The sequence below is a fragment of the Akebia trifoliata genome, chromosome 4 (genome assembly GCF_017979445.1).
Source record: "Akebia trifoliata isolate Shusen 1 chromosome 4, ASM1797944v1, whole genome shotgun sequence".
NCBI lineage: Eukaryota > Viridiplantae > Streptophyta > Magnoliopsida > Ranunculales > Lardizabalaceae > Akebia > Akebia trifoliata.
This window is the reverse complement of record NC_141378.1, coordinates 20,660,556-20,685,465: the sequence shown is the minus strand read 5'-3', so window position 1 is coordinate 20,685,465 and position 24,910 is coordinate 20,660,556. Positions and strand designations below refer to the sequence as shown.

Here is a 24,910-nt window from a genome sequence, read left to right as displayed (position 1 = left end):
TGGATTGGTTCTAGTTCTACAATTCATATTGTTAAAATCGCCTCAACCATTTTTTCACTAAATAGTAAAAATGTATCTGATTGGTAAATTGAGGATTTTCTAAGAATTGGGAATCGCCACGTAATTTAGGTCTAGGAATCAAAATAACTCTAAAGCAAATCTGGATTGGTCTATAGGTAAGTGAAATGGGTAAGAGGTTAGATTATAAGTTTTGAAAGGTGTAAGGCACTGAACCCATCCGATCGAAATGATCAATCTCTACTACAATCCAAAATAATTATATGGTCAACAAGCAAAGAATAAAGTCAAACTAGGGTCCAATCATCATCAATTCATATTGGATTTGCTAAACGAATCCTAGAGTTAAAATCCCTCAAAATATCACATGATACCTCGAATTCCACACAAAAGGGGAAAAATGTAAAAATGCTTTAATTTTATCCCATGCTCTAGAGCTTACATGACAATAAATTTTAATTGAAGAGTCAACATGTATAAATATCTCCCAAATCACCAAAATTTTGTACATGCACTAACAATTTCAAAATTGAGAAATATTCCATGTATAAATAATTCCTGAATTGGTAATACCATACGCACATAAATTGCTACCAAATAAGTCATCACAATGCATGCACAAATAATTGCCAATTCAATATGAATAAAGATAAAATCGGTAAAAATACATGGTTGCCAAATTGATCAAATATGTTAACCCTCTGAATTAAGAAAATTGTTAAATTAGAAACATATGAATGTACATGAACCTTTTGAATAAGAAAAATTGATATCTCGTAAAATTGCCAAATTAGTAAAATATGAATGAAAATATGAATCTTTCAAATTAAAAATCATTGATATTAGCAAGATTATCAAATCAGTATCAATATGAATTTGTATGAATTTCGAAGTTGGAAAATTATGAACATGAAGCAAATCAATGAATTGGAAATTCATGCACATATAAAATTTCCAAATTAAACAATTATGAACACGTGACAAGTCAGTGAATTAGAAATTCATGAATATAATTCTAATTTAAACATTGTGAACACGTGGAAAATTAGTAAATAAGAAATCCATGCATATAATTATGATTTAAACATTATGAACACTTGGCAAATCAGTGAATTGGAAATTCCATATCACATAAAATTACCAAATAAAATAGGGATACAAAAATTCCACAAATTAGTAAAATATGACATGTCACCCATAATTGCCAAATCGACGAGATGTGAATATATGCAAAATTTCTAAATTGGAAAATAATGAACACATCTAAAATTTCCAAATCATAAAATTATAAAGTAAACGCAAAATTCCCAAATTGGAAAGTTACAAATAAACACAAAATTAGAAAATTACAAATAAATTCAAATTTTCTAAATCAAAATATTATGAATGTATAGTAAATTCTAAGTTAACAAAAGAGATACATGCAAATTTCCAATTTCCCAAAAGAGTCATTTTGAAAATTAACCAATTTAAAAAACACCTCATTGCATGGCATAAATCCCAAATCATCACTCAACACATCTTATACCAAAATTCATCGAATTGAACATATCTTATTTCCAAACACAAATGTAACTAAAGCAATTCGGATCAAAATTTCAAGCAACTTTAAAAAAAACTGGTTTAAACATGATGATCTTGAACAAAACAAGAGAAAACACAAAATAAAATTAAAAAATGGGCTTTCCAATCCTATTAGTATGAAAAATGAAAGAAAAAAAAAATTTGTTATATATAAATTACATGATGATTGAGGGAAAAAAATGAATTAATGAAGAGAAAGAAATTAAAAAATAAAAATAAGAGGATGAACATAAAATAAAACTTGACTTATCTCTATGAATGATAGTTGCTAAGTGTTCCTTCAGGTGCAACTCAAGACAACCTTGATAGACATGAAAAGGAAGTCGTTGCGAAAGAACATTGGAGATGAAGGTGTGACAACTATCGTGAGGGAGCGTTGTGGAGAAGGAGAAGTAATGAGGCTATTGTTGGGGGCGTGGTGGAGAAGAAGAAGAGACGAGATCGATGGTTACTGTTAGGGGCGTGGTGGAGAAGAAGAAGAGACGAGATCGATGGTTGGAGGCGTTGGTGGAGAAGAAAAAAAGAGAGAACGTTGGCTATTATTGGGGGAGTGTTCTTGTTCATGTATTTTCCTTCTTCTTCGAATCTTCTCTCTCTTAACATGTTTAACCATGTAAGGATACCTCAAGGGAGTAAAAAAAAAATCGCAGAGATGGAAAAAACAAAAAGAGAATGTGGAGCTATGGAGGATGGAGAGAAAAAGGGGCCATTTCTTGGAGAAGTGCAAAACAATCTTTGGTTACTACTTCTACTACTGAAGCAGAGTTGTATCATGTTTTGAAGTGACATCACAGGCTATATGGGTGAGAAGTTTTATTTCGGGGCTTGAAGTTGTTGATACAATTTTCAAACCATTGAGGATTTACTGCGATAATTCCGCTGCAATGTTTTTGGCCAAGAACAATAAACGCGGAAGTCGTAGTAAGCACATCGACATTAAGTAACTAGCTATTCGGGAACATGTCAAAGCAAACAAAGTGGTTGTTGAACACATCAGTATTAGATTTATGAATGTTTCCGTTGACAAAAGATTTACCACCTATTGCTTATATGGACATGTTGAGCATATGGACTCAATTTTATTTTGTAGTTTTTCTATGTGATTGAGATACCCTTTATGTTTGTATCATTTTTTGTCGATTTGAAAGACACCATTAATTTTATATTTGTCTTCTCTTTTTAGTTGTGTACATGAAGTTTGGAGAATGGCAATGCATGTTTGAATTTCGTTTGTTGACCATAAAAATAATGTACCACATATGGTTCTCATATAGATGCATTGTAATACATGGAAGGTAATACTTGCTCTAAATGACTTACCGTCATGATTCAAGTAATTTAAACTTTTTCGTTTTGGGTATAAGGATATCATATCTACGGGGAAAAAGATTTGAGAATGTATCACTATTGAATTGGTACATATTAAGTGTTGAATAGGCCAAGTGGAAGAATGTTAGTTATGTTCTATTTTTTAAAATAAAATGTTAATTTGTAGCCCATTATCTTTATTAATATCTAAATAAATAACTCCATATACAGTTATTTTCCCTTAGATAATGGGCCATGTGAAAAGGGGTAACTACCCCATCTTATATAACCTTTCTTCTTTGATGGGAAAGAAAAAAAAAATTAAGATTTGAGGAAAATATTACGTTAAGAGGTCTCTAGTCTAACAAGAGAGTCTATGATATCTCCATCAATTGCATGGATTAAGATCTTGGATAGACTAGACAAAGATTCCTTATTTCTTTTCTTACTGTTTGGTGTTTGTGATTTCTCTCATAATTGGAATGTGATTGCTATGGCTGGAAATGTGTTTTTGAGCTTTTGCTTTTAGTTTATTGAAATTTATGATATATATATATTTTGTTATCAAAATGGACACTTCGATTGAGTGTTATTCTTTGATGTAAGTTCAATTTTTTATAATCAAGGTATTCAAGCCTCTTAGAGCACCTCAGCACCCAGCTAATCCTTGGGGCAAGTGCAGTCCCTTCTTCCCATATGTACCAGGTAATTTCTAAGATAAATTCAAGAGAGTGGCTACTAAAGAGGAATTTGAACTCAAAACCTTTGCTTAAAAAAATGTCATCTTGGCCATATGACCAACCCCTACGATAAATTCTTGAAAGTGGCCACATGTTATATCAACCACTAAAAGTCAGCATTTAGGATGATTTTCAAGTTTCAAACACCGTATTATCTAATTAGAAGGGATTTTATGGGCACACCAAATTTTACTTCTAACACACCAAACCTTTTGAAGTTATAGATTGCCAAATTATAACTAAAACTTGGTGTGTTAGTAGAAGTTCTCTTTAATGAATCTTAACATGGAGTTTTCTTTGTAAAGATTCCCAAGTTTAGGGGACTTTAGAACAATGACCACCTAGTTGTTTGTTGATTGTTAAAATGATGAGTTTGTTTCTTTTTAAATCGACGAATCTTCATTAAATACCTTAAATGCATATTAATATAATGAAATGCTCACCCAGATTGAATGTTATGTTTTGATCCAAGTTTTGTTTTTGACAATCGAGGCATCCAAACCTCTTAGAATACCTCAACACCCGACTAATCCTCAAGGTAAGTACAGTCCCTTCACCCCACATGTATTAGGTAATTTCTAGGATAAATTCCTATGAGTGGACGCTAAGGAGGAATTTGAACTTAAAACCTCCGCTTCAAAAAATGTAGTCTTGGCCATTTGACCAACCCTTTGAGGTTAGAGTGAGAATGTCCACTTTGCTACTATTAAATATGTATTTAAGGTATTTTGTGAAGAACTATCTATTGGCAAAGCTACGAGCTCACCATTGGTTAGATCTTCACAAAATTCTTGAAATTAATATATAATAATAATAATCAAATAAAATTACGTTTAAATCTTCAAAACTTTGATTATATGCCCTTCTTTGTTTTTTATCATAATAGATCAAAAGATTCAACTTTAAAATATAAGTACGTCATTTTTTGTTCATTGTTACACATTGTTGGAATGGATAGCCGTTGAAAAATTCAAGTAGGCTAAAAGAGTATTTTGGATACCTTAAAACTTTTGTTAAAGTGAGTAGGCCTTCAGTTAGAAAAAGTTTACTAACTAGATTGTTAAGTTACCACCTGATATTTGGGGTGTATTTGGAAAGAACCACGAAAATGACTTTTAATGCATGAGAAAAATAAATAGATGATGGTTCTTAAATCGATCATCATCTAAAGTAGTATTTTGGCATGAATTTTTTTTGCAAAACTAATTGATGCAACTTTAAGATGATGGTTTTTAATAAAATCAACGTTAAAAACCATGTTTTCAAGAATAGAATTAAATAAAAACTTTAGACATCAATTTTGTCAAAAATTTACATTTTGAATCATCAACATTAGTTTTCTCTTTTTAAGTTGCTTTGAAAGGAGAAGCCTTCTGTAAGTGATGCTGTCAGGTTTATTCATGGTTCAGCCCATAGACTTTGTTCTGATAGTGGATGAGGTGCGTAACTTGAAAATTTCACTTAGGGTGAATTACCATTTTGTGAGCTGAAAATAAGTTATTTATAATTCTGGCTAACTATTCATTTTAATTACTAAAACATGAATAATCACTTTTTCGTTAAAAAATATTAAGAACAGTAACAAATTCAGCAGTTTTAAAGTGACTATTTCGTTATCATTCAGGTTTTAGTAATTAAAATGAACAGTGAGGTGGAATCCTAAAGTCGTCAAAAGTTGATCACTTTTTCGTAAATATCCCATTTACTTATTCATATATGTTGTAAAATGCCTTTTTTCATTACTATCTTTTTTTTTTTGGCAAATTTCCTATCCTAAGAAAATAAAACGATACCATGATAGACTCATTAAAGAATTGGCTAGAGATCTAAAAGTAAGAAAAGCTCCTCTTTATATCATTCTTGTTGTAGTAGAAAAGAATATTTTTGGTCAGGCATTCGAGATGAAGCTTTTGGCCATGTTTGTCTATTACGAGAATTTAAGTAACGTATAAGATACATTATCCAAGAAAATACTGTTCATTCCACATATTAGGTAATATTAAAAGATTTAACATAAACCAAGTGGGAGTATGGTTTTTAAACTCGGTTTTGAGGCCCGATACCGAGTCGTCTAGGACGAGTTTCCGATAAATTTGAGACTTCTCATGAGACAACTCAAAAAAATGAACGTGAGTCCTAAAACTCGGTCAAAAAATGACTTTGTGAGTTGGTCTCGTTCAACTCTAATACTGAGTTAACTCGGACGATACGTCTCGGTCTCGAACGAGTTTAAAAACCATGAGTGGGAGAAGCGCAAATTTAAAATTGGGATAGAGGAAACCCACCAAAAAATCGAGATTCCTCTTTCCCACGTTACATAAGTTTCCCACAAATAAAATGTAATTTAGATATTGCTTCCACTAACTTTTGGTCAATATTAGAAATTCCCTATATGCGATTTCATAGTTGTAACATGCCCCCTTGACCTAGGTTACATCTTAGAGACCAACAGAAAATGAACTAAATGCCATTGTCTTTCACTTCAAGCCAAATATCCTTAAGTTTTTTCCTTCAAGAAAATTTGTCATTTTCAACTTATTCAATCTATTATCTTCAATTTATTGTAGAAATTCTTTGACTTTTCTATCCAAAATTCCATCATTCTCCTCCAAAAATTCTTTCTTGTTCTTGGAGTTTTAAGGTTGAAGGTGGTGGAATCTTCAAATTGAGGAGGAATGTAAAAAATTTCAATCTTCAAGTTATTAAAGCCTAGGGTCAACTATTTTTGACCCATTCAAGCTCTTAAATTTCTTGTAGAAACCCTTAATTTTTCTATCCAAAATCTATTAATCTTCAACTTCTTCAAAAATCATATTCTTCAAGCTTTTAAGTCTGTAGTGTTGTTCTGACCTATTTAATCTCTTCTTCAATGTCCTATAGTAAGTCTTGATTTTTCTACTCAAAATTTCACCTTTATTCAAAAAATCCTATCTTGTTCTTATAACTTGCAGGTTGAGTAAGATATGATCTTAAGCTTGAAGGAGAGGATAAAAGATTTTAAATGTTGAAGATGTTTGGTTTTGGGGGGAAAAATGAGTTATTTCTAGAGGTTGAACGTGAGGGGATTTAGGTCATTTATAACGTCACTCATAGAAAGACCGAATGATAAAAAATGTGATGTTTATATTTTTAAGATTATTACTCTCTGTTACGATATATACATATATGGTTCAATTAATGGATGATGATTTTCTTATTTATATTTTTATTAGTATAAAATCTAAAAGCTAATTTTTTTTTTTTTTCTATTTTATCCTTGGATCTGATCATATATTTTTTCAAATAATTATGTATATTTTATTCTTCGTCTAAAGAATTATGTGGGTTATCAACAATTTCACTTAATTAGGAGGCAACGACAAACTGTTGAATGACTTTAAAAATCAATTACGGAGGTAATGTGGAACAATTTTTAAAAAATGATGAGGATGGGATATTTCTAAATTTTGATAGTTATTAAAAAAGAATTATGTTAAGATTTTATGTTGTGATATTTGTTTTGAGTTAAAATTTATATAAAATTTAAATTTGATTTAGTTACCATATTAGATTATCTTAGCCAGGGAGGATTTAGAGCGGGGGCATTTGCCTTCACAAGAATTTTCAAAGTCTATGAATTAGTGTGTTATTGCGCGGATTTTAACGGCAAATAAAAAATGGGCCATTATTGCCCTCACAAATTATTTTTTTTTTCAATCTTAATTGCCCTCCCAACTATATTATTGCCCCCACATTTTTTTTTTTTTTCAATCTTAATTGCCCTCACAACTATTTATTTTTTCACTCTTAATTGTCCCCCACACAAAAATTTCTACTCTTGATTACCCCACATGGGCAAAATCCTGGCTCCACCCCTAAACTTAGTCTCGGTATCAAGCAAACAAAATGCATCTTAACCCTATCATCAAGCAAAATAAAATGCAAAGTAAACCCACATCAAGAATAATATCAAACAAACAACGTGGAAGATGATATAGCTCAAGGTTTATCACCATAGGACCAAGGAAAATCTAATTCAAGATATGCTAGGGTATAGAGTGGGGGAGGGGGGGATTGGAGATACGTTTAGATAAAAAACTCAACCAAATCTTTGTGATTCAAAGGCATCTACTCTAATTAAATGACCCACATTTTAAACATGATGACTGTATACAATGCCAAAAATAACATAATTATAAAACTTGCAATACCTTCAAAGACATTCTTTCATGAGTGCCATCATCTATTGTATTTGTACCCATTACACTCACATACATCATTCTCCTTTTATTTTATATATATAGCTCACTCTAGACAAATGCTTTTTATTCAATATGATTGGTGTGGACATAAAAATTTGCAATGCTCCTCGAGATTTGTAGTACATATTTTATCTTGACTCTCCTCTTACTACAAGTTCATCAAACACTCTGGGCCTTACAAAAATTACATAGCTTTTCTAACGACCCTTTTAAAATTTTCATCTCTAATTATGTGATGATTACTCATTTCAAGAAATTGCCACATAGATAGTAGGGCTTATTCGCAATTGCTCGTAACTCAAAAGCTTATCAGATGCCACAAACCACGAATGGCACTCCGAGAATATAGGGACTCTGAGGTCATTGATCGAGAGTACTTTTGGAGACTGACATTCTTCATGGGCGACCCGCAAGGTCGCACCCTCACTTGCCTGGTACGTATGATGTGTGGGCGTTGCACGTGCCCCAAGACTAGTCCATCAACAAGACCATGGTTTATGGAATGAGAAAAGCTCAGATATAGGCACGGTCCACCTTTTATCAGGATAACCAATCATCAAAAAAAAAACAAATGAATACCCATCTCCTAAATGGCACTCCCGTGGATCCCAAGCTTGAACTTGGATTTTTTAACTAAATCTATTTCGATTATTAATTCAACACATATCCCAAAGTACCATATGTTATTGATTTGGAATGAATGTGAAAACTACCTCCCACATCTGATTTTTGTCTTAGCTACTTATAATGGCGGAAAAGGCTGTCGTTGTAGACTGAATTTCTTGTAGCGTGGCTGGACTTAATTCGTCTCCGACTCACCTAGAGCTCAAGGAACAAGTAGAAGAGAGATTTTCTGTTACTAAAAAAGTTACTGCTAAGATGATGACCCAATGGCATAATGCCACGTGTATGAAAAAAAAATAGAAAGAGTGATTGGCTAACTGGGAAATTTCACAACCATTTTTGTATTTGGATTTCATTTCTATTTCAATATATACTTGGCGCAATGTTATTGGTTCATTAGCTTAGCACCGACTTATGTTAACAGCACATCTCAATTTGAACGAAGTTCATTTTAATTTTAATATTGAGTAGGTGAATTTTCTAATGACTCCATGGAATTGGGTCCTATGTTTTAAAACTGGTTCAAGTTAACTCGAAATACAACTGACACGACTCGCTTGAATTTTAAGTTGACTTAGAAACTCATCGAGTCCAATTAGAAACTCCCTAAGGTGAGAGCTATTTAATATTATTTTTTGGAAAAATAGAAAATATAAAATTCAATATATTAAATAAATGAGTGCTGATAATTTGACGGACTTTTGGTGCACGCATCTGACACATGCTGATGTGCACATAACTTATTTGAAAAAAAAAAAAAATTTCTCTCTCCTAACCTATTTATAGTGAAAAAAAGAAATTTTCAAATCTGATCACCTTGTGACATTCAACATCTTGATCCAATGAAATGGGGTTGTAGAGGATAAAATTATATGAATTTTAAAAAAATAAAAATAAAAAAATAAAAAACAAAAAAAAAAAACTGTTATTTTTTACCGTTGAATTTTATTTTTAAATTTAGGTGTTTGCTAACTGTCTATTTTAAACACCTTGGAACAAGTTCAAATTTTTTTTTTTTTTTTTTTTTTTGAATATGAATATTTTAACGAAATCTAGATGGCTGTGTTGTTGGATTGTCAATGTGATAATCAATGCGAGTCCAACGATCTTTTTTAAGATTTAAAATCTAAAAAAGTAAATATGTGGGCAGAGAAAAGGCAAGAGAGAGAGACTCTCTTTTTTTAATAAGTTATAGAATCGTGATAATCTGGCTACCCCATATGGCAAACTCAATCAACTACCCTGATGTGACAAGTTCGAGTATCGTAGATCTGAGCTCCTCAAGATATATGGCTGCACTTCCCTATAAATAAAAGTGTATCTCGAGGGAACTATGTATCCCCAGGAATGCAGATCTACGATTCCCAACTTGTCACGTCAAGTAGTCGATTGATTATGTCATGTGGGGTAGTCAGATTATCACGACTCTTAAGCTATATGCTTCCACGTTAGCATGCGTCAAGTTCGTGCACCAAAAGTATGTCAAATTATCAGCACTCTAAATAAAAGGAATTTTCTTCGGATATTTAACCAATCATATATATTTGATATATTTATTTGACTCACCCATCTTTGAGTTTACTCAATTCAATTCACATACGAGTCAAGTTGAGTTTTAAATTGGATTGGCTTATTTTAAGTGAGGTAAGATTTTTAGTTAACAAACGTGTTCCGTAATGTCTCTAGTATGTCACAACGGGGAGATTACGCTATTTTGAGAGGTAAGTTCTTGGTTACAATAAATTTCGAGGGCAGCTCTATATTGGGAGCGGGATTGTTATTCAAAAATTAGAATTGAACTATTTTACTATTCAAAAATAGAGGATTCCTTAATGGGATTAGCGTGCTTGGTAGATAAAAATTCCTGCTAGTAAGGGTAAGATTTGTTATTATTCATGGGGCATGTTGGCATTGAACCATGGTTTTAAAACTCATTTTGATGCCTCGTCTCGTCCGTGAGCGAAACCTCATCAATACATTTGAGACTACTCGTTCAACAATGAGAAAAATGAACATGGGTTTTAAATCTCATCCGATACATTGACTTGTCCATCTGTCTCATAGTTGGGTGATACAGAGATGACTCAGGCGATACGTCTTTGTCTCGGATGAGTTTTGAAACCATGCATTGGATAGTAGTTTCCTACGGGAGATACTTTTTAATTTCTATTTTGACTCTTTGATCATAGTAAAATCAGTGTGAATCGGTAGATGCTCCTCAATCTTGAGAGAACCATGTAAATCAACGTGAGGTGTTTGCATCTTCGATCTCTTTATTTCTTTTCTTCTTTATTATTATTATGTTTTTGCTATCCTTCCATTACAAGATTGACTAAGATCCATGATCCTCGATGTATCCTATTTAGATGGGAGCCCATCAATCAAATGATCTTGCTTATGGGTTGGAAGGCTATGTGTAATAAGGCTTATAGAGATTAGTGGTCCTGAGGTCCATCATATAACCACCAAAAATTTTAAAAACTTTGGTTTGATTATGCTTCAAGAAACTGTAACTACAAATGGTAACAGTCGTAGTTATGTGTCCCTATAGCAATCCTATCAAACTGATTCCTTCAACTATAGTTTCCTAAATGACATAAATGGCCGGAAAGGGTTGGTAGCTTTCACTTTGATGCAAAAATGGTGCAATGTGTATAAATAATAGACATTTTATTTGATAAAGCATATATGGAGGACCTCATCAATCAAATGGTCCCGTCTATGAATTGAAGGGCTAAGTATGATGAGGCGTGCTGAGAATGATGGACCTGAGGTCCATCATAACCACAAAAAGCTTAAAAACTTTGGTTCGATTATGCTTGAAGAAACTATAACTCCAAAAATAGATTATCCCTTTTATCATTAAAAGCAATATCTATATGGAGCTTTTACTATAAATTCTCTGCCAAATCCTCACTAACATTTGTACCCAAATAGAAAGAGAGGAGAGAATAAAAAAACATGAAGAAACACTTGGTCTTGGCTCTGTGCCTCTCAATTCTCCTGGTGAGCCCATCCATCACACAACAGTATGCTTGCGACAAGCGCGTAATCGACACCAACACCTTCCCATTTTGTAACACATCTCTATCTTACACAGCTCGTGCAAAAGACCTTGTGTCACGCCTTAGTTTACAAGAGAAGGTACAACAACTAGTAAACAAGGCCACAGGGGTGTCAAGGCTTGGTGTCTCTGGATATGAATGGTGGTCAGAAGCACTTCATGGTGTCTCAAATGTTGGGCCTGCCGTACGTTTCAATGGGACCGTGCCTGGTGCAACTAGTTTTCCTGCAGTAATCCTTTCGGCTGCTTCCTTCAATTCCTCACTATGGTATGAGATGGGACGCGTTGTGTCAACAGAAGCAAGGGCCATGTACAATGTTGGTCTGGCCGGACTGACATATTGGAGCCCAAACGTTAATGTGTTTCGTGACCCGAGATGGGGGAGGGGTCAAGAGACACCAGGAGAGGACCCCTTGGTGGTGTCCAAGTACGCTGTGAATTATGTTCGTGGGCTGCAGGAGGTCGGCAAGGAGGGGAACTCTAGTAATGATGGGCTCAAGGTTTCTAGTTGTTGTAAGCATTACACTGCCTATGATGTGGACAATTGGAAAGGGGTTGATAGATTTCACTTCGATGCAAAGGTACGTGCCCTACAACAACTCCTCCATTTGCCGAGCTTTGCCAGCCCGGATCATATATAGTTGCCTATGTATAAAGGTCCTGGAGTATTTGATATCTAAGGGACCATTACTCGACCCCATTAAAATGACCATGACACCTAGCCATGGCCTAGCATAGTCATGACAAGTATAGAGTTAGAATCAAGATCGACCCAATTTGATATTTATCGGTTCTAAATTGAATCCAGGCCCAGATTATTGGGTCTAATTCCCATCCCATTAAGATCACAATTATGCTATGCTATCGATTAAATCGAACCAACTCAATGACTCGCAACTTGACTCCCCCATAAATATGTATTCAATTCATTAATATCCCAAAATTATCTTTAATTTTTTTTTTTTTAAATTATATTTATTTTACTCCGAGTTTCAATCCAACTCAAATAGTTTCCTATCCGAATCAACTAAGTTTCCATGTCGACCATACAAGTTGCTTCACATGACTTTTACCATAAAATGAACTCAAAACTCAATCAAGTCAATTCTTCTTGACCAGATTAAAAATATAGCTATTGATTGCTGCAAGTTAATAGAATAAATATTAATGGTTCTTAAGCTAATTTTACTCTATATTATCTAACTATTCTCCTTTATAGTAGTCTATGATGCTAGACCAAAATTAAAGTATACGTGAACATGTCCTTGATTAAACACCATAATTGGGCTTTGCAGGTGACACTGCAAGACTTGGAGGACACATACCAACCACCATTTAAGAGCTGTGTAGTGGATGGACATGTCAGCAGTGTGATGTGTTCATATAACAGAGTGAATGGTGTCCCCACTTGTGCTGACCCGGATCTCCTAAAAGGGGTCGTCAGAGGCCAATGGGGTCTAGATGGGTTCGTTTCTCTTCCAACTTTTTACCATATATCTTCAAGTTTTCTTTTATTTATTAATATTCAAACCTTAGTTATTAAGGTTATATAGTTCAATTAAAACAGGTGATATACACCAAAAATCGTGTAAGATCGGGTAATTTGATTATCTAATATTGTCACAACCCTTTATGTACTGTTTTTATAGCATTAATTTTGTTTTTCCCCCCTTACTCCAAAAATAATTTGTTTGTTGTGAGAAGGTGTAATAAGAGAAAACAAATAAGAAAACAGATTTACGTGATTCGGTAAATTGCCTACATCCACGGAGGAGAGGAGAAAAATCCACTTATCAACAATAAAGATTACACTCTCTTTATCATCTAACAACTCTCTATCGCGAGAAACCTCACAGAGCAAAAACATAAACAAACCCTATCCTAAAGTACACATATACCCAATTAAAAATTCGCCTCGGGAGGTGTCCTAAACTTCTGCATGGGCCCAGTTGGGTAGCCTGACCAAGCCCATCCGCTATGGAAAATGTCCCTTTTAATACTGTTTTGCCTCATAAAGTCCAAGCCTTATAAGAATACTAGACATCTCACAACATAAATGATATTGATTTTCGTGACTAATTTGTTATTTGGCATGAAACAGCTACATTGTTTCGGACTGTGATTCGGTTGAGGTGTTTTACAATGCCATCCATTACACTGCGACGCCTGAAGATGCTGTGGCCTTGGCTCTGAAAGCAGGTTCTTCAACAATTAATCCGAATAATTTCTAAGGACTATAGTTTCATATATCTCATTAGTCTATATCTTCAAATTAATTGGTGGTCCATATCTAAAAAACAAGCACTTATATTGTCTGAATAGTTCTTGTTTCGCAAATGATCGTATAGTTACCATGTGTTAAATAATTCATGCAGGTTTAGAGATGAACTGTGGGGATTACTTGGGTAAGTACACTGAGAATGCAGTGAAGTTGGGAAAAGTTGAAGAAACTGTGGTAGACCAAGCTTTGATTAACAACTATATAGTCCTCATGAGGCTGGGTTTCTTCGATGGTGACCCTACGCAACTCCCATTCGGAAAACTAGGACCGTCGGATGTATGTACCGATGATCACCAAAAGTTAGCCCTTGAAGCAGCCAATCAAGGAATAGTTTTGTTAGAGAACGATGGAACTCTACCTTTGGCCTCAAACAACACAAAAAGCTTAGCTGTTGTTGGACCTAACGCTAACGCAACTCAAGTGATGATAAGTAACTATGCTGGTATCCCTTGTGGATACATTAGTCCTTTACAAGGCCTACAGAAGTATGCATCAGTGACTTATGAGTCGGGCTGTTTGAATGTGAAGTGTAGTGATGGGAGTCAGATTGAATTAGCAGCGAAGGCTGCAGCGACAGCGGATGCGGTTGTGGTAGTTGTGGGGCTTGATCAGTCGATAGAGGCCGAAGGGCTGGATAGAGTCAACTTGACCTTGCCTGGATTGCAAGAGAAACTTGTCATGGATGTGGCAAGTGCGGCAACTGGGCCAGTGATACTAGTTGTTATGTCAGCTGGTCCGATTGATCTGTCATTTATGAAGAATGAGAGCAAGATAGTAGGGATACTGTGGGTAGGGTATCCAGGTCAATCTGGAGGAGAGGCCATAGCTCAAGTCATATTTGGAGACTATAATCCAGGTGAATAATCTTGCTTTAATTGAGTAGAAAAAAGTCTTTAAACGTCACTTTTTAAATGATGTTATATAGGAAAAAAGTGATGTCTATAAGAGTGATATTTATTATTCGGATGAAAAAATGCATGTTAAATGCAATTTTTAGACATCGATTTTTCAAAATCGATGTCTAAAGACCTAACATAAACCCTACGCGTCTAAGGTCCTGCACTTTTTGGCGTGATCCCTCCACCGGCAAAAATGCACTTTAGATGTCATTTTTTCCAAAATTGGTGTTTATTAAAAATAAAAGTGGTGTTTAAAGTCTTTTGTGTGGTAGCTAGGAAAATTGAATTCTATTGATTCCTGATGTGATCATTCTCAAACAATTCTCTGAATATATAATAGAACAACTGATTTAATCAGTAAATCAATCTGTGACTTGCCAATTAATACCGTGCCTGGCCTCTCTTTCCCTCAACCTCAGAATTCTATCTTCATCAACCTCCAAATCTAAAGAGTAAGGTATTGTTTAGGGAGGTTGAACTTGATGGGGTTGTTTTTGGAAAAAATCCAAAAAACATCATTTTTATAATCCCAAATCTTTTCCAGATGTCTGAATTAAACCGAACTGACCCCCACCGAATAGTTTTCAAATCCAAACTTGCCTACTATGGATGCAATTACATGAACACTAACAGTGTTTATGTTGAGAACAAATGAACCACATCTTAATTAGAAGAAAATTATTAGTAGTATAAAATGATATGATCTTAAACTAGTTTTCATCTTAATCTTAATGAGAAACTTGATTTGATGTATAAGTGTAGAGTTCACTATAATGTTTAGCAGTATACATCCTATCAGTATATATATTGATAGAGCAGATCCTGTTTTGGGTGCGCTTTTATGTATTAATACATGTCATGTCTCATTCTCACAACGATTAGAATAAAGGTTAAATTATATTAATTTTATGTGAGAAGTATAAAAAATGAGAATGAATTTTACGAAAATTAATTACAAAACTGGTATGACAAAAAATAATTACAAAGGGAGGTAAATACATGTTTTCATATACTATTTTTTTACAAAATGGATAAAACAACTAATTTGCTGCTTTTTAATCTTAATTAGAGCTTAACTTTTGATCTAGACATCTATTTGTATATATATAATTATATATGTCTTGGGCTATAAACTCTGTGGAAATGTATCCTGTTGGAATTGCGAAGTTGTTCAATATAATATTACTCTTTAAAAAAATTGTTGAGTACGTAGAGTTTTCGTATATTTATTGTACAATTATAATAAGTTGTGTTTTCTCAGGTGGAAGATCACCATTTACATGGTACCCACAGAAGTACGTTGACCAAGTGCCAATGACAGACATGAACATGAGAGCTAACACTACTACGAACTTCCCTGGACGGACATATCGATTCTACACTGGCCCAAGCATTTACGAATTTGGACATGGACTCAGTTACTCCATTTTCTCAAAGTTCGTTAAATCCGCTCCACCAACAGTAACTGTTCCCGTGAACCAATCTCTCATGAATGGCTCACATAACATTCTCTTTTCCGATACCACCCTATCAGCCTCAAAATTGATCGATATATCAGCTGTGAAGTGTCAGGGACTACAGTTTGAAGTCGTGATTGGTGTGAAAAATGGAGGAAATAGAGATGGGACTGATGTCGTGTTAGTCTACTGGAAGCCACCCACTTCAGCGGGTGTGGTTGGATTACCAAATACACAATTGATTGGTTTTGATAGGGTTGAGGTGAAGAGAGGTAAGGTTGAGAATGTGAAGTTTATGGTAGATGTGTGCAAGGACTTGAATGTGGTAGATGGAGAAGGGAAGAGGAAACTGATTTTAGGGCAGCATACACTAGTGATTGGTACCTCTAGTGAGCATCAAGTGAGGCATCACCTCTATCTTAGGGCACTTGAAAGTGGGGTACAAGTATTATCAATGTACTAAGTATAGGTAGTAGTAAAAGGGTTTCAAGGAAGTCTTCCCATGAGTTATATTATCCATCTTTAGTAATATTTATAGGTTTACAATACCATATGATTACATGATAGAAAACACATCTACCCATTGTATACTTAATTATTTAATTAGAATAAATTTGAATGAGATCTCTCTCGTTGCTTACAAATGTACATGTTCAATTTGGTTGAGTAGAAAGTCGAAGGCCTGATCGATAGAGACCCTTTGTGAAAATATCTGCTAGTTGACGATCAAACAGAACAAAAGAACTAATACACCAATGTGAGAACACCCTTTATATATAAGAATCTAAAACATTGGTGCGAGAAATAACAAAATTGGGTCAGGGAGTAGACCAGAGTTTGCCCTGCAATAGCTCTCAAACGGGGTATTGCAGGCCACCAACTAAGTAAGCTGAAGTAGAAATGTGGATCATTAGGAAGATTAGCGCAGTCTTCTTGTGAGCATTGAGAGTTAGTTTAGATGGAATACTTTTGAGGAGTCCGATTCATAGGGCTTCAGAATCATGTGTCATGATGAATTGATGATGCTGGGGACAGGTTGTTAAACCATTCATTCCAACATATTCACCGAATGACATGACGATCAATCTACCGATTAAATCGTGAATCATTGCATTAACTGACTAATCTGTCGATTAATCATCAAATCATTTAATTACCCTCCCTCCCCCGTTAGGATTTCCTCTCTCTCATTTATTATGTAAGAGAAAAATAGAGAGATTCTATTGCCACACCAACTTTTGCTAACACCACCTCTGGGGTGCCATTAGTAAATCACCAAAGCCCAATTCTGGGGTGCCATTAGTAAAAGAAGTTGTGGCAATTGAAGCTCTCTAAAATATTACCCTTCGACAAAACATTTTATCTTTCTTCAACCTTCAAAATCTTCAACACAACATTCTATCTTCTTCAACCTTCAAGTCTTACCAACAAGATAGGATTTTTAGAGAGATTGACGATGGTGGGTTTGGGGAGAAACCAAAGAACATCAATTGCATAATCTCCAAAGCTTCCTGGATTTATCCAAATCAACAAGCTTTTTCCAAAATCTTTCCCAGATTTACCCGAAATGAACTCCACCAAATATTCGGTAAATCCAAACTCTCCTATGATTGCCTAGTTGATGAAAATTTGGTAGAAATGTTCAGGATTAGGGGATTAGTGACTGTTGTGAGCAACTTCACTTGGGGGCACATAGAACACACTAGTTGTTCACACTCACCACTAAGCAATCCATTGCTTTACACAAATACTTCACAATACATCACTAATCACATGTCACCATATTCAAGCAAATAAATCTTCATTCAAGAAATATGGTACTTGGATCTAGCCTCGCAATCCCCAAGATGCAGCCAACAACACACCCATATGTCTGCTCACTTGATTCCTCAAACTAAAAACATGCTAATGTCTTAGTATGACAAAGTGCATGCAAATCATTCTGCCCTCTGACACCTGAACACCCTGTGTTTTTCACCTCCACGGGCAAGCACAAAAATGTAAAAAAGCATTCACCAATCAATTGTTTTCTCATTTCATCAAGGCAGAGAATCAACAATCTCCCAAGTCTGAATATATTTATTGACCCCTCTCGTTATGACAAAAAGAATTTAATGCTACAACATAACTAATCTGTCTGTAAATCACCAAGGTACCAAAGTAATTAATTAAAGAACTTCCCAACAATAAATTCGATTGTGCTGAATTGAAACAAACAAAAGAAAAATTGTAAATCAAACTGGTTCAACCAGAAACTTTCATCGGTCCTATAGCAGTCTATTGGAGAAACCACTCATCTAATTTTCCTAGGCCTCTTCATCCCCCATATTAACTGCGTAGTGCCCGATATTCCTCCCCTGCAAACAAAAGTGGAACATTACATGGCTTAGTAATTGAAAACAGACTTCTCAAAACTGACAAGAAGTCCCCCGCCTAGGTGCGGCATGTGTGTTGTGGGGGATTTCATTTTTTTTTTTGTTTGGGGGGGGGGGGGGGGGGGTAGACAAAAAACCATATATGAAACAGTTTTCACATAAGAAACTACCTGTGATATCATCCGCTTCTTGTTCAATGATTGAGTCCTCGCCTTATTGACTACAGAGTTCGGTGACTTGAACATCCTCTGTAGAGAGCATAAAAAATGCAATATGAGCACCACCACTTTATGAGAACCCATAGATCAAAATGTAAAAGTCCCCATATGAGACCAAATTTAACATGAATAATTGAACCAACTATACTTTTCAGAAAAATACTCCAAACTAACCTTCTCACTGCTTGATAGTTGTTGCTCACCACTTGAAATATTCTGTTTTTTCTTTGGTGTGAATTCAAAAACATCATGAAGCAATTCATTTTCCTGTTTAAACAAGCACATAATTAATTGATAATCTATAATAAACAAATAAATTTAAAAAAATTAAGCAACCAAACGGCAGATTGTAACAATTTATAATTTTAAGGAAATGGAGAGACCAGGTTATGGGGGCAAGATACCCTACCTGCATGTGCTTAACAAAACCACCTCCCAGAAAACGTTTCAGAAAGTTCACCTGTTAAAAATAAAAATTAGGGAAGTTTTAAAAGGAGTCAGCCTTAGCATCCAAAGAAATAATTCCAAGAAGAAAATATATATTTTTCTTTTGAAAAAGGAGCTACTATTGCCACAATCTCTCTGAAAAACATACCTGTATCAATTGAGACCATGTTGTTATGTTTAGGACATCTCCACCAATCTTTATCGAGGTTTCAGGACAATAACCATCCTAGATTGCACATCGAAATTAGTTCAATTTATGTTCAAGCACATACATAATCATTAAGTATTTATTTTTCAAAAACAAAGTAATACCTCAAGAAATTCCAAAATGTCCCGAAACAAGTTCCGTTGGCTATTAAGATCTTTCTTAGCGGAACCTTTACCTCCTGCTTCAACAGAAAGAATCCTCACTTGGTTTAGGATTTTGCCCCTCAATCCTTGTATATGTTGATATCCTTCAATTTTAATCCCTTCACTACCGGTATTGTCACTAGAACCCTCAGCTTCATTATAGAACTTCTCTAGACTTCCAATCTCAAAAATAAGGGCTATTACTTCACCAGTTGCCATACGAATAGATCGATCATCCTTGTCCAATAGACTCGAGAAGTAAGAAATGGACCTGCATCAGTTTTGCAAAACCATATGATATAATATTTCTCTTCAAATATTACATACCTAGCAAAAATAAATAAATCATATGAGATCAAAATTAAAAATTCTACTCACTCTTGCCAATGTTTGGAATTAATTTTCCATCCATCCATAGTTGTAAGCAGAAAGGACCAAGCAGATATAGCAGCTGTTAACACAGTCATTATAGGTTTGCTCGCAACTACCTGAGAAGAAAGCAAATGGATATAAATTTTCATTAAAAATAATGGAAAAAAATTGATAAGTGAAAAAAAAAATATATATATATATATATATATATATATATGAAAAAAATGTAAAACATCAATAAAAATCAAAGTCAATTCATCAATAAAAACAACTAATATAATACGACATGATCTCATGAATTCACGTCACTTATGAAGGCTGAAGGATAAGGTTACATACATTGGAACCGGACTTTGGATGGACAAATTGCCACATAATTTCCATTGACCTTTCTGTCTCCTCAGGACCATTCCCACCGACAAAAGTTATAATAGCCAAACATTCCAGTATCTATAATAGTAAATCCACATTTTCCAGGGATCAACAAATAATGCATCAGAATTATTCCCCAAAATAATAAAACAATCAACTTCCAAATTCTTTTTTTAAACATCATCATACATACAGCTATCGTCTTCAATGATTCTGAACGAGATTTTAAAGCTTGTGAAATAATAGGAATTGATTCCTCCAATATTTCATGTGCTGCGGCATTCCCACCGACAGTAATAGCAAGCAGCCCTACAAACCGATATACAAAAAATTATAAATGCTCTGAAATTAACATGAATAAACTATGTGTCAGTTAGAAGAGTTAAGAAGTAACCAATGGCACGACAAGCTAGCTGTATCTCCTTCGTAGATCCCCGCTTGATGGAATTGAGACACTGATGCAGTAAAGTAATACATCTGCATGAAACCGTCACAGTAGCCACAAACATAAGTAAGAAGTAAAGTACTTTTGACAAGGAAACACGTCCATATGAAGATATTGTAATAAACGTATCATATATGTATGTGTATGAATGTGTTCGTAAGTAAATGCACACATAGAGATTGACCCAACTACAGGTGAATCACATAGAGCAGCATATCAGAGCAATGTTGTTTCCAAAGGCATTGGAGGCTTACTCATTTGGGTTATGTTATCACAAAAAGCTCGAGAATTGAGGGAAGGCTCTTTTTGCTTGAAGAATTACATCTTACTCCCTCTCTGCTCGAGTCTTCTCCTCAGTTCAAATGGAGATGTGCTCCAATGTTGATGGCTTATATTCATTTTCATTTTATCTATCAAACAAAAAAGAATTACATCTTACTCCAAGAGGCACTGAAAAAGCTTAGGCCCTGGGAGGTGCTAATATGCCTTATAGGGATGTGTTTTGATGGGATATGAAATGTCTAAGATTTCAATGAGAGATTAGCAATCTTGTAAACCATCCATGTTTCATAAATGTTTTTAAAAACAAATCCTACTTTTTTTTTAAAAGAGAAAAACCAAGTGATTTTGATGTTATTGTGTGTAAATCACTTGAAGCTTAGTGATACTTACAAAAATTTCCTTTTGCAATGATAATAAAACCCTCGCTTTTTTCTCTCTAAAAGAGAAAGTAGGATGGATTTTTGCGGCATTTCTCATTAATACATGGTTTTTGAGGGTGCTAACATCCCATTGATGTCTTGGACATCACAAAGTAAGCCTTATAATTATGAACTTGCCCCTGTTATAGTGTTTAACTTACATAAAGGTCCTTGGTTATATATATTGCATACTTTATTTTGGCCATAATCTCTAAAAACACTAGTCAACTTGCAAATCTAACATTCTCTAGTACTTCTTCTTCCAATGTTTTTTATGCCTAAACTACTCATTCGCTTCTTCTAGTATTAGAATGGTGTTATTCTTTTTAGTGAAAGTGGTAGTTATGACATTCTAAGGTTTGTTTCATGTAAGGGATTGGAAACATGGAAAGTGGGGAGTTATAAATCTATGAATGCAACGTTCTAACTTGACCTTGATGAATATGGATTTGGATGTTAAACTTAGGGGATGTGAACTCGTGAATTGTTGAAATGCCTTTTTTTTTAAGATTTCCTCAGATTTTATTTATCAAAAAAAAAAGATTTCCCCTGATTTTTCCTCTATTAGATTTTATATATATATATATATATATATATATATATCGATGTAAAATGCATGCCCATGAGGCTTATACCTCAGGCTTTGGCTAATGAAAAGTCTTTCCTCATGCCTTGGGATTTTAAAACATTGTATCTAAGTACAATGTACATGGCAGATTTTAATTTTTATGAGATTCATAGTTCAAATAACCAAATATATGGACCCTACATTATTTTTTTTTTTTTTTTGATAGGTAATGAAATTTATTGATTAAGTGGTCGAGAAGTCCAACTAGAAAAGGTCCTACATCAGTTATGAACTATTTTAAAAAGCCCATACAAGGTCCTACAAAAAATCTAACAATTTTTTTTTATAAGCAGAATTTAACATAAAAAATCATTTTCAAAGCAGAACATATGTTACCCAGATACCTTATTGAGCTAACAAATTAATTATCATCACTCTGAGTCCCTAACCAAAAAAAAAAAACATAAATAATAATTATTATTTAAAGAGAGAGTACTTACTTATTTGCCACAAACTGGTGTTGTAACTTATTTGTAAAACCCTCAATAAGTAATGACAAAGCCTTCTCTCTTGTGGATCCCCTAATTAAAACAATAGAAATAATATTCAAGTTCAGCTAAATGCACTAATCCCATCAAAAGATACTCAGCATCAACATAAAAGTTCAATGAGTAGTTAATCAAAGAGTAAAAACATCACAATATACACATAGACAATGTTAACACGATACAATAACAATGAAATCTTTCCAACAAACGGGTAGACCAACTTTGGTGACAACGCTTAACAATATGGATGTTCTCGGAAGAAAACCCTAAATCAAATTGCTCGCATATCTAATAGTTTACACTAGCAGTTCAAACTTTATGAATTTGGCAATAAAACAAGAAAAGAGACACAGATGTAGCTATGTAAAATTTCAAGGCCCATAAATTTGTATCTTTTTCTCATTGTTATAAGTTGGTGACTACGCATAACAACACAGATGCTCTTGGAGAGAAAGCAACTAAATCAAGTTTCTCACGTATTAAATAGTTCACCATACAGATCAAACTCAGTAGAATTTTGCAATAAAGCCAGACAATGGACACGTATAGGTAGCTAGGTCAAAGTTCAGTGCCATAAATTGATCACTTTTTATAACACATCCCTTGGAATTGAATTAAAATACCTCTTCTCAAATAACGCATCCAGACATTGATCCAAGTTATTGTTCCCCCCATACGACTCTTCGGGTTCGGGTGCCAGTGTTAGGTCTGACATAGCTGTTGAAGAAGAACTCACACTGTCATCATCATCACTGTCAAATAAGGCTGCAGCTTTACGTTGACTATTACCTGAAAATACACATCATCAACAACAACAAAAAAGGTTAAGAATTTCGAATTTCATCAGACTCAAACACAGCTACCTGTGCCTTATTCCAAATATTGGGATCTAACAACATTAATCCTATTTCTCCATACAACTCCATCTTCAACCATATTTCTCTCCATCGACATCATATTACGTATTTGTTTCAACTTTTTAAAGCTTTTTAACTTGCACAAAAGAATTATATCTCACTAGTGTCATAATTGGTATTTAATGTACAAGCCCAAACCATTCCCATTGATTTCCCCTTTATTTTTTTTCTCTATTTTGCCTTCCAAATAATAATTCTTCATCATGGCAGCCTTGTCCCTAGAATTTTGGGGTCAGGGCCCTCAAGCATACAATTAACCAGAAAAATATATATATATATATATATATCAGCCAAACCAAAACCCACAGAAAATTGTTACAAACACATCTCTGATGCGCTAGGGTTTTGCACAAAACTGCAATTCAAGTTCAATAATCAACAATCAAACCAAAACCCACATGAAATTTAAGATTTTCATCTTGTGAGGATCAAAACCCTAAACATTGATACGAATTAAAACCAAAAATAAAACAATAATCCGTAAAATTTGACAAAATTGAGCAAAATAATAAATAACAAAAAGAACATAAATTAAAACCAATAAAACGAAAGAAACCCCAAAATTGAAAGATTTCTTACGCTTTCCCATTGCTTCGTTCTTGTATTAGAAGGACCAACAGGGATGAATCTCAAATTGAAAACTCTTGCTGTAATTGTAGTTGTCGTTGTTGAGAAAAAGATCAGATTTTATGGCATCAATGTTTCTAAAACAACAAATAACTGGACGATTAAGGTTAAAATCAGAGAAAGAAATATCCATGAAGATGATTAAAACAAGGGGTTTTAAACAAGGTGAGAAGCAATGGATCCAAATCCAATCCAACTTGAAGAAAGGGAACTAGGTTTCGAGGTTTGGTTGGTCAGAAACGTATTTCATTTTAGGGTTTTCTAAATTCATGGTGTAGATTCAAGAAGGGTGTTATAAACTGTTACCGACGTGTACTAACTTAGGTACGTCACAGTAATCACCACCGTACAATATAAAAGATTCAGATCTTATCCGTAGGTTCTGTAAGTCTTACGTCAGCGAAGTAGATGCGTAAAATTGCAATATTATTCACGTGGCGAATATTCCAATTTGGGTTCTCTTTGGAGCGTTTGAACCACATGGAGAGGTTAGCTTACACAATTCAGGTGGTGTGGTGGGGTGCACGTGTTCAGGAGATAAAGAATGACGTTGTTGTTTAAAAAATTATATTGGCAGACCAGTTTTTACTTATTACATATATTAATAAATGAAATTAACATTACAACCCGAATAGGATTAAAGAGATGTCAAGGTCAACTTCTAGGCAGCTCCTTCTTTGATCTATACTAGATGGGGTATTTTGGGACACTTCAATAAAAATTCAGAGGTTATGAATGAGGGTGCACCTACTT

At 34.3% G+C, this 24,910-nt stretch overlaps 2 protein-coding genes across 2 annotated transcripts; one reads left to right on the top strand and one right to left on the bottom strand.

Moving 5' to 3' along the window:
• Positions 1–11,432: 11,432 nt before the first annotated feature.
• On the top strand, positions 11,433–16,860 carry LOC147404413 (Glycosyl hydrolase family protein). Its single transcript, XM_086440349.1, has 5 exons — positions 11,433–12,160; positions 12,875–13,044; positions 13,681–13,778; positions 13,955–14,716; positions 16,021–16,860. The coding sequence occupies exons 1-5, from the start codon at positions 11,477–11,479 to the stop codon at positions 16,677–16,679; spliced, it is 2,373 nt and encodes a 790-aa protein (XP_086296475.1). The 5' UTR covers positions 11,433–11,476; the 3' UTR covers positions 16,680–16,860.
• A 1,408-nt stretch (positions 16,861–18,268) lies between these two features.
• SAT32 (interferon-related developmental regulator family protein / IFRD protein family) lies at positions 18,269–24,417 on the bottom strand. The gene is made up of 13 exons (XM_086440350.1): positions 24,110–24,417; positions 23,237–23,402; positions 22,566–22,646; positions 20,746–20,828; positions 20,545–20,660; positions 20,319–20,429; positions 19,986–20,095; positions 19,569–19,878; positions 19,405–19,482; positions 19,219–19,269; positions 18,984–19,076; positions 18,762–18,839; positions 18,269–18,573 (listed from the first exon to the last, which is right to left on the bottom strand). The coding sequence occupies exons 1-13, from the start codon at positions 24,117–24,119 to the stop codon at positions 18,523–18,525; spliced, it is 1,338 nt and encodes a 445-aa protein (XP_086296476.1). The 5' UTR covers positions 24,120–24,417; the 3' UTR covers positions 18,269–18,522.
• Between the last annotated feature and the right edge of the window lie 493 nt (positions 24,418–24,910).

Excerpts from the sequence above, each read along its gene's own strand:
- LOC147404413 (XM_086440349.1), top strand. The coding sequence starts at position 11,477 with ATGAAGAAACACTTGGTCTTGGCTCTGTGCCTCTCAATTCTCCTGGTG. Across the intron at positions 13,045-13,680 it reads GGCCAATGGGGTCTAGATGG|CTACATTGTTTCGGACTGTG; the intron begins GTTCGTTTCTCT and ends GGCATGAAACAG. Across the intron at positions 14,717-16,020 it reads ATTTGGAGACTATAATCCAG|GTGGAAGATCACCATTTACA; the intron begins GTGAATAATCTT and ends GTGTTTTCTCAG.
- SAT32 (XM_086440350.1), bottom strand. Across the intron at positions 22,647-23,236 it reads GATGCGTTATTTGAGAAGAG|GGGATCCACAAGAGAGAAGG; the intron begins GTATTTTAATTC and ends TGTTTTAATTAG. Across the intron at positions 19,483-19,568 it reads ACATTTTGGAATTTCTTGAG|GATGGTTATTGTCCTGAAAC; the intron begins GTATTACTTTGT and ends TGTGCAATCTAG.